General features: G+C 40.8%; 1 protein-coding gene across 6 annotated transcripts in view; it reads left to right on the top strand.

The window, feature by feature from the left end:
• Positions 1-13,946, top strand: part of aff4 (AF4/FMR2 family, member 4) — an 81,901-nt gene that overhangs the window by 59,093 nt on the left and 8,862 nt on the right. For 5 of the 6 annotated variants that reach the window (XM_067423789.1, XM_067423787.1, XM_067423788.1 and 2 more), the window contains 10 exons: positions 651-798; positions 1,632-2,444; positions 5,492-5,571; positions 7,408-7,621; positions 9,891-9,985; positions 10,752-10,821; positions 11,890-12,026; positions 12,575-12,646; positions 13,478-13,571; positions 13,682-13,725. In XM_067423789.1, the coding sequence (XP_067279890.1) occupies positions 651-798; positions 1,632-2,444; positions 5,492-5,571; positions 7,408-7,621; positions 9,891-9,985; positions 10,752-10,821; positions 11,890-12,026; positions 12,575-12,646; positions 13,478-13,571; positions 13,682-13,725 (1,767 nt within the window). The remainder of the gene's footprint in view (positions 1-650; positions 799-1,631; positions 2,445-5,491; positions 5,572-7,407; positions 7,622-9,890; positions 9,986-10,751; positions 10,822-11,889; positions 12,027-12,574; positions 12,647-13,477; positions 13,572-13,681; positions 13,726-13,946) is intronic. The other variant, XM_067423786.1, reaches the window with a different exon arrangement.

Here is a 13,946-nt window from a genome sequence, read left to right as displayed (position 1 = left end):
GGAATGATGGACAACGGGCCGTTTAATTATTAGAAAAATAATGCACACCCAAGGTCGTGATGTGGTCACGACGGGAAGCGGAGCAACTGTAGTATATTCCACTTATACTACAGTTACCACACCTCAAGACATCGATCCGATGATATATTTAAAGGGATTCGCCTGTTTTTTTGTACTTAAATCGCTATTGTGAGTAGGACTATTTCTTTCGCGCCTCATCCAGCGGCTCTTTTGCTAGTTCCGAAACGCCATTTTAAAGCTGTTAACGGAGGCTTGAGCTGTTGATGTCATTCTACTGCAGTTATTAATGAAGTAAATAGAAATAGACAGAGAGAGAGATTGTGTGAATAAGGCTACCTCTGTGTGTCTCTAAACAGCACTGTTATTACCTCGCTAGTGAAAAAATGTAATTTCTAGTCTTTAAGTTGCTTTATGTTGGTTTTTTTAGTCCTTTAAGTTTCAGTTATTACAGTTAACTATGCAAAGTGATCTGGAACTGTAGTGCGGACGAGGGAGCTGCCTGGAACTGCATTCGCTGTGCGTTTCCCAGAAAATAATTGCACACCTCAGAACGTTCATCAGCCAAGCTGATTCAAGCATTCAACGGCCCCGTAGTATAAGAAGGTAATAAATGTGTATGTCTGCCTCAGTAACAACAGTAATAACAGCGAGGGAGCTGAACCAGAGGACACCAGCAGTCACAGCGGCTCCGAGAGCAGCTCCGGCTCAGACAGCGAGAGTGAAAGCAGCTCCACAGACAGCGAGACCAACGAGCCGCCTCGCACCGCATCACCTGAGGTGAGGCGCTCAAACACACCCTTCTCATTAACACACTCTTTACTACAGAGGAGCACTGCTTCACTATTATACACTGTACACAATGTGATGTTTATCTGCTGACCCCCAGTGCATCCAACATGTAGGTGTGTTTGTTTCTTCAGTTAGAACACAAATGAAGATTTTTAACTCAACCGTTTCAGTCTACCAGTCATAATGCATGCGAGTGGGTAACAATTTTATGAGAGGGAAAAACATGCTTGGATAACATGCACAAAAACCCTGCTGCTCCTGACGACACATTGATGTCTTAAGACACGGACCGATCGGTTTCTGTGAGAAACACAACAGTATTTATGTTATTCTTTACCTCATATCCAGACGAATCTCATGTAGTGTTCCCATCCGATATTACTTCTGTCTGGTAAGGTCAAACTGGTGCAGTGATAGATAGACAGACAGACAGACAGACAGACACTTCATTAGTGTCTGTGCGGATCGACCGAATGAGGCATCTACATAATATATTCTATGATCGCGTAAGTTTGACCAAATTATAAATTATATAGACTCACATGCAGTGAAAGCGTGTCACCGCACTAGTCAATTAAAGACTACATCACGTAGTGTATGCGAGCAGTGCACACACACACTCTGGGTGTGTGCGTGAGGGATATACTCGATAATGTCAGATCGCACATCGTTAAAACAACAATTACCATATTATCGCAGACGATATATATCGCACACCCCTATGATCAATTATGCAACATTAAATCCATAACCAGAATTGTTTTGTGCTTAACTGAGTTTGATGTCGCACTCATTGCAAGTTTCTTCGGTTGACATCACAGCGGGAACAGCCACCTGCTAACAAATGGCAGCTGGACAACTGGATCAAGAAAGAAAGCAAATGGTCTCCGGCTTCTCCAGTGGAGAACAGCACGACGCCAACAAAGTATAAGAAAGAGGGCCGAGATTCCAGAGTCTACAGCGGCCAGGGATCTAAAGACCCGACACCCTCAAGCGGACGTGATCTTCGGCCCAACCAGAAGGGGTCAGAAAGCTGGCAAAGGCGAAATCAGAAGTCTCCGGCTCAAAGTGAGGGCGGAAGTCAGGGTGGGCGACGAGTCGTGGGCAAAAAGCAGCCCAAAAAGCCTGAAAAGCCGCCTGTGGTAGAGGAGCCAAAGGGAGGGCTGAAAGTGGAGACGGAACCCTCGCCGGAGATCCCGTCGCAAAGAGCCCGTGCAGCCAATAAGGGCCCCCGAAAGCCCAACATCAAAAAGGAGCCCAAAACCTCATCTCCGCGACCGGCACCAGACAAACGCAAGAAACCACCCAAAAAGTCCCGCGAGATCGTCGATTCTTCATCATCGGACTCTGATGGCAACACAAGCGTCCCGTCATCTTCGCAAACGCCGAGAGAGCCATACGCCGAAAACCCGTCTGTCCTGATCTCGCCCATGCTTTCGCCTCTGAGTGACCCGGAAGGAAGGCTTCCGCCCAGACTGCTGGTTCAGATCGACCTCAACCTGCTGTCCAGAGTCCCAGGACGACTCTACAAGGAAGCGGAGCTGAAAGTGGAGAGGAGCTCGCCTGCCGAGGGGAAAGAGTTGCAGAAGCAGCCCGGAGAAAAGGGAGCCAGCAAGGGGAAGAGAAAACACAAGGTTGGTGGGAGATGTTTTTGTGGGTAGCATTTAAAGGGTTAGTTCACCCAAAAATGAAATGCATGTCATTACCTCCTCACCCTAATGTCGTTCCACACCCGTAAGACCTCCGTTCATCTTCACACACAGTTTAAGATATTTTATATTTAGTCCGAGAGCGTATGCAAGTGTATGCACACTATACTGTCCATTTCCAGAAAGGGAATAAAAACATCATCACAGTAGTCCATATGAGACATCAGTGGGTTAATTAGAGTCTCTTGAAGCATCCAAAATACATTTGGGTCCAAAAATAACAAAAACTACGACTTTATTCAGCATTGTCTTCTCTTCCGGGTTTGTTTTCAAACCTCAAATAAAGATTCAAACGTTTATGAATCAGCGAATTGATTCATGATTCGGATCGCGTGTCAAACTGCTGAAATCACGTGACATTGGCGATCCGAATCATGAATCAATACGCTGATTCATAACCGTTTGAATCTTTATTTGAGGATTTAAAACAAACGCAGAAGAGAAGACAATGCCGAATAAAGTCGTAGTTTTTGTTATTTTTGGACCCAAATGTATTTTAAACACAAGGTTGGTGGGAGATGTTTTTGTGGGTAGCATTGAAAATACCCATACTATGTTTATTTACATTAGGTCTGCTGATACGGTGTTTCCCAACCTTTTTTCACTCATGGCACCCTTTGAAATTTTTAAACATTGAGAATGATATAGTTCGACGACATCTAGAACGATTCTTCGACTTGTATCGATATCGTCCTACATGTGAACAGGCATTTAGACCATGCGTCAGAAATGATACGCCCATAATTATACCATAATTGAGTTTCAATTTCTAAGGCTTCATGAGCCACTTTAAACAGTATTATATTTAGGGTAATTAAAGTGGAAGTCCACACAATGTTTTTTGCCCTTGTAGTGAAAGAAAAACATGTTGATGAAGTGAAGTAATGGAAACAATGGCAGGACTACAGACGAGGAGTCTTAGGCAGGTGTTTTCTGTTAGACAGATTCACTCCCTTCGCTGTGGACTTTGTGCTTGATAACTTTGCAGATCATTTACATGCACACACAGCGATATTACACACTGAAGGAAAGGTAAAATATATAAAAGCATATGTCACCTTTAAACACGATATATTAGATCTGTTCTAAATCCTATCAAGCCACATTTGAACAGCATGAACTTCTGCAATGAAAACTTCCGAAGTTTAGACGGCATGATCGTTACATGCATCCTTTACATGCAATCGCAACAACCTCAGTGAAAAAATGTGTTTTTCACCAAGACTGTGGAGATGTGAATTTGGTAGATGGTAACGTTGCTTTCACAAATCACAATTGGGTAACATTTTAAATGTCTCTACTGTCACTTTTTGAGCAATTTAATGCGTTTTTGCTGAATAATGCGTTTTGACTAGGGCTGCAACTAACGATTATTTTGATGGATAAGTTGGCCAATTATTATTCGATCTAATCAGTTTATTTTATTGACAAAAAACATTATTCAAATTGTAGGGATGGGCAACAGTGATCAAGTACTCGAATGTGACAGCAACGACTGATCATGATCATCGCCCTGACTTAAAAAAATATATTTGTCTATTTTCTGATTGGTTATTGTGGCCTTTTGGCCGGTATCTGCGGTCTGATTGGTTAGCGTTAGACAGCACGCCTTCCACATCAGAGAAATAAAGTGAAACTGTAGCCTGATGCATGTAAGCACCGAATGATCATGAAATATAGTGCAAGATGTGCAGCTCCAATCTGTCAAAAACATAATTATAATGAGAACACGATTGAGATATAATGTTGTATTCTCTGTGCTTCAGTTCCTTTAGAAATCCACAATGAGTTACATCAGACTAGAGCGGTCAGTCCTTTTCTTTTGTAAAGTTGTAAGATTACTTTTATGTTGTCTATATCTGATTAATCTCATATCGGACACGTTTGGTTGAGTTTAATAACCAGCAAGCAAAGCGCTGCCGTTATATCCGCTGTTGTTCATTCTCTTCAGCTTCAGCTCAAATGCGAACAGCCCGACATTATCGACTCTGGGTTATTTGAGTCTTATTCTTATTAGATAGGCGATTTCTTCTTTAGTTAAATCATTGATGATGATGATAATGCAGCAGTGGCGTTTTCTTCTCATGTTTTTTAACAGTAGACCTCTGTTGTATTTAAAGTTGTTTCTCATTATGGATTTGAAAACATTCATGATTTCATAGACATCTCATGTTTGTATGTCAATTTTCTTAAAATAGTTTTTATACCTCCATCACGGAGACACCCGCACAAGCCCCGTCCACGGTTAATCAAGTAGTCGTTTTTAAAACCTATCGATGATCGAAATGAGAAAGTGACACAAATTCCCATCCCTACTGAAATTACATTTATATTCACTTACACGCCTTTATCCCTTTACAGACGCTACTCTCATAAAATACTTCAGTTACATGTTGACTTTGAAACCTAAATTTAGCGTCCAACAGCAGATATTTCAGCTAAATTAATGTTTTTGCACTGAATATTAACCGTCTCTCTCTCGTCTGTTTGACGTGCATGCACACGCTCGTTTAGTGAAGTTTAACACACTGTCAGGACGTGCTTTGATGCAACATGGAAATACATGCGTGAATTAGTAGCATTTACAGATGAGGATATAACGCTTTTCTATATAGATCAGTGGATATAACCTGTAAAATGAACGTTTTGTGCTGAGGAGACACACACACACACACACACACACACACACACACACACACACACACACACACACACACACACACACACACACACACATACACATCTGTCAAAGCGCATGACAGGGTGTGTTAAACTATTGCATTCGCTTGAAGCTTAAAGTAAACAGTTCTCATGTTTTGGGCACTTGGATCATGTCCCTTTCCTGCATCAGCTCACTCTGTTTCCTCCACTATGTCTAGATGCACATTTTTAAGACATTTAAAATCTTACTGACCCCAAACTTTTGAAAGGTAGAGTGTAGCTTTTAATTGAATCCTCTGTTTCTCCCACAGAATGATGACGACGGTATCAAACCAGACAATAAGAAGTCCAAACTGGATGAGAAGTCCTCGCACAAGTCCAGCAGTAAAGAGTGAGTTTGTTCTGCTTTAATCCTAAAGTTTGAGGACCTCCACATTAAACAGAGTTCCCACATGCACCGGGAAAGTTTTGTTAAGCAGCGATCAGAAATGGGGAAAATGGCCCATTTTACCCAGCTTACAGGTTTTTTTTGTATAACATAAAAATGCTAATATTATCGGTAAACCTTGTCAGTGCATTATTTTACATTTCAAACCCACAGTTTACCTAGGGTCAACAAATAATCCTGTGCATTTATAAACTGACGTTTCTCACTGTACAGTCCTAAACCCTTACTTCTTTATTTGCACTGTAAGTGTTAATGCTTAAACGAATGCTGCTCGCGATGTTTACAATCCTCATATTATATATTGCCGACTACTATCAAATTTATACTTCTCTCCAACTGTCATGTTTTCTTGAGGGGAATTTTTTTCCCCCTCAAACACTGGTGTTTATACAACGTGCAGTGTTTTTGGGAATGAGGCAACTGTTTGGCTCTTCAATCGGAATAAATAAGGGAATTTTTACACCTTTATATCGTTGGTTTTTGGTATCCGAAACAGGGACTTAATTTCTTACAATACTGCATTTTCTTCTTGGTTTGGTTCGCTTTCACAAGGAAACCTTTCAAGCGTACCATAACGTGTTCACGCAAGTCACATGTGAGTTCAACTGTCCTCTTATTGGTCAGTTTCTTCTACGTCGTCCATCAATATGATTGACAAGTTCCCTCCATCACCTTGTGGCTTTATTTGTAACTGTCGACACACACAAGCGAACACTTTACGAGTGTGGACTGTTAAATGATATATTAAATGATATACTACATTACATCGCTGTCTAGAGTTAAATGTGTCACATGGACACTATACAGATGTTATAATGTCTAATGTCCCAAATGTGAGTAAATGAGATGCAATTCAGATCTGGGTCAGATGTCTGTCATTAAAGGGTTAGTTCACCCAAAAATGAAAATTCTCCCTCCTGTGGTTGGCCACCCGTCAGACCTCCGTTCATCTTCACACACAGATGAAGATATTAGTGTTGAAATCCGATGGCTGAGAAAGGCCTTCATTGACACCAATGTCATTTCCTCTCTCAAGACCCATAAAGGCACTAAAGACGTCGATACAAAGCCCATCTCACTACAGCGGCTCTACAATCATTTATGAAGACACCAGAAGAGTTTTTGTACGCAAAAATTTTTTTTACTTGTATAGTGATGGGCCGATTTCCAAAACAAAGTTATGAATCAGCGGATTGACTTATAATATTGTCCAAACTGCTGAAATCACGTGACATTGTTCTCTTTGTTTTTAGTTGTTTTATTAACACAATTTTAGAGGTGAACTGTCCCTTTTAGGACAAGTGTTCACAATCACTGCGCTGCTAAGATCTGCTCACATCTCGCATACAGACACACGATTTTACTTTCTCTTTAGACATAACCGACTGTGTTTATATATGTTAACCTTGTGTATATTTGACAGTATTAGCGCAGTAAGACTCAGTCAGTAATCACGCGTGTTCGCTCAGCGCATGTAAAACGCGAATGAAATGTTTTACCGGCAAGGCTTTAAAACGCAACTAAACACCCCCTAACTTTAGTGCATATGATTGGATATTTGCTGATATCAGCGCGTAGACTCACAGGCACACTCAAAAAGAGCCGAAATAAACGGAGAGAAATATTTCAAACGAAGAGAAATGATTAATTAAATTAATTATTAAAAAAAGAAAAAAACGCAATTCACAAGCGCGTATTGTTCTGTGAATGCTGTACCGAACAGTTCAATGTTTTATTGAGAGTTGTGGCATCCCTACTAAACCCAAATGTTTTCCACAGCTCGTCTAAGCGCGCTCAGGATAAGGACAAGGAGTCTGCGCCCTCTCCTTCCATCACACTGCAGGCCACACCCAAATCTGAGCACCAGGGACGCAAGCGCACCCTGAGCCAGTCCTCCGCCTCCGTACCCAGCAGCAAAGACAGCAGCAAGAGCAGCTCCAACTCCAAACACCGCAAAAGCGGCGACGACAAGCCCTTACGCCGGGATAACAAGGTGTGTTTGAGTTTCTCACCCCACCCCTTTTACACAAGCAAACACTTTCTCACGCCTTCACACACTGTGTTTACCGTCTTCACACATCCTGTATCGTGTACATACAGACACGCAGGTTTACTATCACTACTCACTAAACTTTGACACATTGGCTGCATTTAAACGTTGTCTTAATGCTTTAGGTCCGAACTTTAGGTCCAATTTGGTGACTATATCCGTTTGTTTTTTTTGACGACAAGCTTACATCATCTTTTAAAAGCGACCTGGACGCAGACAAAATGATAATACAATGTTTTGCTGTCTGCACTTTTCCACACATCTTTAAAGGGATAGTTCACTTTAAAACGAAAATTCTGTCATCCTTTACTCACCCTCGAGTTGTTTCAAACCTGCACGAATTTCTTTCTTCAGCTGAACACAAGGAAAGATCATTTGAAGAATGTCAGTAACCAAACAGTTAGCTGAAGCCATTGACTTCCATAGTATTATTTTCCCCCTACTATTTCAATATTACTCCTGCATGTTCTGTGTGAATGAATGGTGCATGGCGTGGTTTCATTTGCAGCTCACTCACGGACACACTCACACACATTTTTCTACAAGTCTGATGTTTTAGCGATTGTTGTTTAATAGCTTGCTGTAAGTCACCCACTACAACTAACACGATGATAAGCCGATTAGTGAACTAATATTAGGCTGTGTAGATTTAGTCCACTTTTTTGATTGATGGAAGAAGCATCGTTTAATAATTATATTACCGCATAGTGAACCTATGATAACTCATATTTTAACGACTATTGCTTTGTGTTGCTGGCCAGATAAAACGACAAAGAAAAGAAAAAACGCCACACATTTCCTTACAAGTACAATTTTGGCTATATTTTTATAGCCTGGTTTTACTAGACTCTCGTACATTTCATTTGTACATAGAGTCTGGCCACTCTCCATTGACGAGGGTTTATTTCCGCGAAGGCGGGCATCCTGTTGAGGTTTAAAACTATTGGATCTGCCATAACCAATCGCTAACATTTGGTCGTGACGTATGTCATGCGCCCTTCGCCTGTTTCACTCATGGAAATCCGACAAAATAAAAGTGCACATGTGCAGGCCACCTCAGTAATAATACTATAGGATAAAACCTAAAACTTGTGCATTCGGATTGTGATTTATTCACGCCACGGTCGAGAGGAGAGGTTTGTGATCAGGAACGCGGCGCTCACGTGCTCCGTAACATCATTGTATGCTGTAAATAAAATGTAATATGCTTGGTATGATAATAAATTCTGCTATAAATAACGGACCAATTCAAATGTTTAAGTGCTTTTATTTTAATTTGTTTGAGCGTTGATGAAATATATTGCTCTTTTAAATACTTGCCAGCGTTTTAAGGAAATATAAGTCTATAAATGCATCCAAATAACAGCAAAGCAACCGTATGGTGTTCTGCAGTGGTCAAAAATGATTACAAACAGTGAAGTTTGAAGTGATATATTGTTGAAAACTCAGAGATGTGGATTCGGACTGCTGTTACATCAACACGGCCTTGCGTTTGTCAAAAGCAGTAACTTGGGTAACTCGGCCGGGGATTTTTACTCGGGTGTTGAGAGACAGACGGATATAAAATAACTGACCAGTCCCTGTAACTTAAATGATGGCAATACCTTCCGACCCCACGAGAAACAGTTACCCTCCCAACATCATGGCCACCAACAAGCCCCAGCAAAGACTGTTATTGCTCCGGCTTTAACTTTTGGATATTCGGCAGCGGTCCCACAATGTAATGAATGGTTTAGTTTGCATCTTTCTCCGCCGCCATTATCTAACGTTACATCTCCAACTAGCGCTCGACATCAACGTCATCGTTCTCAGCCACTCCCTCTGTTCGCTGATTGGACCGGTAAAAAATTGTTCGGAGAAAACCTACGACTACACAGCAGTCCCAGACGTAGTACTGAAGGAAAATGAAAATTGAGCGGAAGTACGTAGGAGGGCAGAGCCAGGCTAATATTTTTATTTGTCCCCTTCAAAAATTGCCCTTGAGAAATGTTATGTTCATCGTCTTCCCTGACTGTTAGATGATATGGTCCCTAATGCTACTCATTGTGTTTCCTTCAATTTATTCCTTACATTTTCTTTAAATTACCTTACAAGACCCGCAGAAACCATTGAACTTATTCAAAAGTATTGTATAGAGTTTATTTCAGCATCAAAGTTGGTCATTATGAACTTCCAGTTTCTCATTTCTCAATGTTTGTTTTGTTTTTACCAGGAGAAAAGCTCTAAAACGGCTGTCGAAAATCCCGTCACAGTGCCGCACCTCTCCGATGGATCTAAATCTAGATCCAAACTCCTGTTTGAGGACCGGTATGAACACTTTCATCTTTTCTCCAATTCATTTATTTTCTAAGATCAGTTTTTGTCCCGATTGTCTATTATTGTAACTTATTTACAACTCCGACAATACTTTTTTAGCAGTGAATAGAGAATTATCATTGGTTTCCCATAATCTGGACCCAAGTTTAAAGGGTTAGTTCACCCAAATATTCAAATGCTGTCATTAATTCCTCTCCCTAATGTGGTTGGCCACCCGTCAGACCTCCGTTCATCTTCAGACACAGATGAAGATATTAGTGTTGAAATCCGATGATTCGGATCGCCAATGTCACGTGATTTCAGCAGTTTGACACGCGATCCGAATCATGAATCAGTTCACTGATTGATTCATAGCCATTCGAAACATTGTTTTGAAATCGGCCCATCACTATACAAGTCATTATTTAGGGTTTTTTTGCCCACAAACTATTGTCGTGGCTTCATAAATGATTGTAGAGCCGCTGTGGTGAGATGGGCTTTGTAACGACGTCTTTAGTGCCTTTATGGGTCTTGAGAGAGGAAATGACATTGGTGTCAATGAAGGCCTTTCTGAGCCATCGGATTTCAACACTAATATCTTCATCTGTGTGTGAAGATGAACGGAGGTCTGACGGCTGGCCAACCACATGAGGGAGAAGAATTAATGACAGCATTTTCATTTTGGGGGGAACTAACCCTTTAAGCCTCATGCATGTCCTCTTGCTCATTGGTGGCTCGTTCTGTGAGTGTAACGGCCAATCCTCCGTCTGAATTGCAGGGTTCATTCGGCTGACCATTACCTTCAAGAAGCGAAGAAGCTGAAACACAACGCGGATGCTCTGGTGAGGGTTAGTTTACTGGATTACGGTTCTCCACGTCTGTGTCAGTTAATCTGCTTGATATTTCTGTGACCCCTGACCTTTTGTGTTACTCCTCCATTGAGAGCGACACAACAGGTGCTCTCCTCACACGGGAGCCGATGTTTAAAGCACAACTCCGGTGAGAAATGTAATTAACAGATGGTTACCGAGTAGATTGGTCTCTGGGATGCGTTTTCATGGAAATCGAATGTAAAGAGTTTTATCTCTAAAAACAGATTAGCTCATAACACTCGTCTATGGGGCACAGAGTAAGTGAAGTTAAATCGCTAGTTAATGCCACTAACACGGCTCAAAATAGCCTCACACTAACACGGCCGCATAATGAGGGTCCCTACATGCAAACCGAAGCATTGAGAACTTTGTAAGTGTACAAACAGTTTAATAAGAAGATACTTTATAAAGACAGTCCATTACGCGTTTACAGACAGCAGCCATCTTGGAAAACAGTCTCGACATGTCGAGCCAAGAACGCTGTGCTAAGTGAGTTTGTAAAATCGAATTACATGGACGTTTTAAATTTTTATTTTATTTTCTTTGCTGCATTCAGTGCTTGCTTCCGGAAACAACGGACCATATGAGACTCCAGGTCACAGTTCATCTCTTAGCACAGCGCTCTTAGATCGATTCGTCGATATCTTCTTATTAAACTGTTTGTACTCTTACAAAGTTCTCAATGCTTCGGTTTGCATGTAGGGACCCTCATGATGCGGCCGTGTTAGTGTGAGGCTATTTTGAGCCGTGTTAGTGGCATTAACTAGCGATTTAACTTCACTTACTCTGTGCCCCATAGACAAGCGTTATAAGCTAATCTGTTTTTAGAGATAAAACTCTTTACATGTATAAAAACGCATCCCAGAGACCAATCTACTCGGTAACCATCTGTTAATTACCCCTAGGGTCATTTCTCACCGGAGTTGTCCTTTAAAACTCATGGGTCAGTGCTGTTTGTGCCAATGGCAAGATTTATTTGAGTTTCTGTGCGCTAGTGCCAGATTCGGATTGTTTTCCCCCTCACATGCGTCCTCCGTTCCACAGATGGACAGATTTGAGAAAGCCGTGTACTATCTGGACGCTGTGGTGTCGTTCATCGAATGTGGAAACGCCCTGGAGAAAAGTGCCCAGGAGGCCAAGTCCCCCTTCCCCATGTATGCCGAAACCGTGGAGCTCATCAAGTAAGACGTCAGCGTATTTGAGACGCATATCTCTTCATATACACTGCAAAAAAAAATTGTCTTGTTTTTAGTCCAAATATCTTAATATTTTTAAATCAAGATGCGTTTACTAGATAAGTAAAATGACATAAGACATTATATTTTTTCTTGTTTTCTTAAAAATAAAATCAAGATGAAGAGAGTTTTTGCTTAAAACAGGCAAAATGATCCGCCAATGGGGTGAGAGAAATAATCTTGTTTCTGATTGAAATCTTGTTTCTTGTTTCCGTCCAAAACAGAAATAAGATTATATTTCTCACCCCATTGGCAGATCATTTTGCCTGTTTTAAGCAAAAACTCTCTTCATCTTGATATTTTTCCCCAGAAAACGAGCAAAAATATCTAATGTCATTTTACTGATCTAATAAATGAATCTTGATTTAAGAATATTTGGATATTTGGACTGGAAACAAGAAAGAAAATACTAAATAGGAAGAGCTTTTTTTGCAGTGTAATGCTTTGGGAGTCATGAGTTTGCTCACAAATGTGCTTGTTTGCTTGTTGTGTAGGTACACTATGAAGCTAAAGAGCTACATGGCGCCAGATGCAACGTCTGCAGACAAAAGGCTAGCGGTGCTGTGGTACGTATCCGCATGGAGACGCAATCATTCTGCATCACGCCAGGCTCCTCTCAATGAACACAAGAGGAGAGATCTGTGTTTAAAATCCATTAAACATGGCAAAAAATGTTCTTCCTATGTAGTTTTTTTTTTTCTTGTTTCCAGCCCAAAGATCTAAATATTCTTAAATCAAGATGCATTTAATAGATCTGTAAAATGACATTAGATATTTTTGCTTGTTTTCTGCCGAAAAATATCAAAATGACGTGAGTTTTGGCTTAAAACAGGCAGAATTATCTGCCAATGCGGTGAGAAAAATAATCTTATTTCTGTTTGGGACAGAAACAAGAAACAAGATTTCAATCAGAAACAAGATTATTTCTCTCACCCCATTGGCAGATCAGTTTGCTTGTTTTAAGTAGTAAATGCATCTTGATTTAGTTACATATTTTGACTAGAAACAAGACAAACGAGACGGGAATGTGTCTGATCCGATCCACCAAAACGCATCTTAACACCAGCTGTGAACAGGACTGTAGTGTCATTTCACAATCCTTGTTAAACAAAATGGCTTAAAAACAAGCAATGCCACTTTTCGTACTATATAAAATGTTCCCAACAGAATTGCATTAAAATGTATTATAAATGTTCGTAAGAATCGTCTTCCTTAAGACAGTAAACGGTGTTAAAGCTGTTAGTGCGTACTCGGTGTGTGTGTGTGTGTGTTATGAATGTTAAGGACTAATCATCTTCCTTTGACTCTGACTATAGCAGTAAACCGTGTTAAAGCTGTTAGTGTGTGTGTGTGTGTGTGTGTGTAACCGATGGATCTGTTTGTGTGTTTCTCTGCAGCCTGAGGTGCCAGGCGCTCCTGTATTTGAGGCTTTTCAAGCTACGGAAAGAAAGTGCACTGAAATACTCTAAAACGCTCACTGAACACTTGAAGGTAACGTGATATCCTGTCCTTTAAATTACGACGGTGTGCCGAGGTTATTTAAAGGTCTTCGAATAGAATAAGAACATAATGTATACAAAACTTGTTGTCTTTTTCCCCAGAATTCGTTGAGTAATACGCAAGCACCATCTCCTGGAGTAGCAAAGTAAGTTCCTTAAATTGGTTCATGTATTGTGGTATAGATAGATGGTGGTATGAGAGCAACACGTTTAAAACCGTTTTAACTCTTTACCCGCCAAAAACGTGATTTTGTGTTTTCACTGCCAGACACTAGGGGGCGCTATTACACATCTTCTGAATGTGAACTGAATCTCCTGATCAATTAATCTATCTAATGTTAGTGAATGAGATGAGGAGCAGGATGAG

Source organism: Pseudorasbora parva, chromosome 18 (genome assembly GCF_024679245.1).
Source record: "Pseudorasbora parva isolate DD20220531a chromosome 18, ASM2467924v1, whole genome shotgun sequence".
NCBI lineage: Eukaryota > Metazoa > Chordata > Actinopteri > Cypriniformes > Gobionidae > Pseudorasbora > Pseudorasbora parva.
The sequence above is the reverse complement of the archived record's forward strand: the minus strand, read 5'-3'. Positions and strand labels throughout refer to the sequence as shown.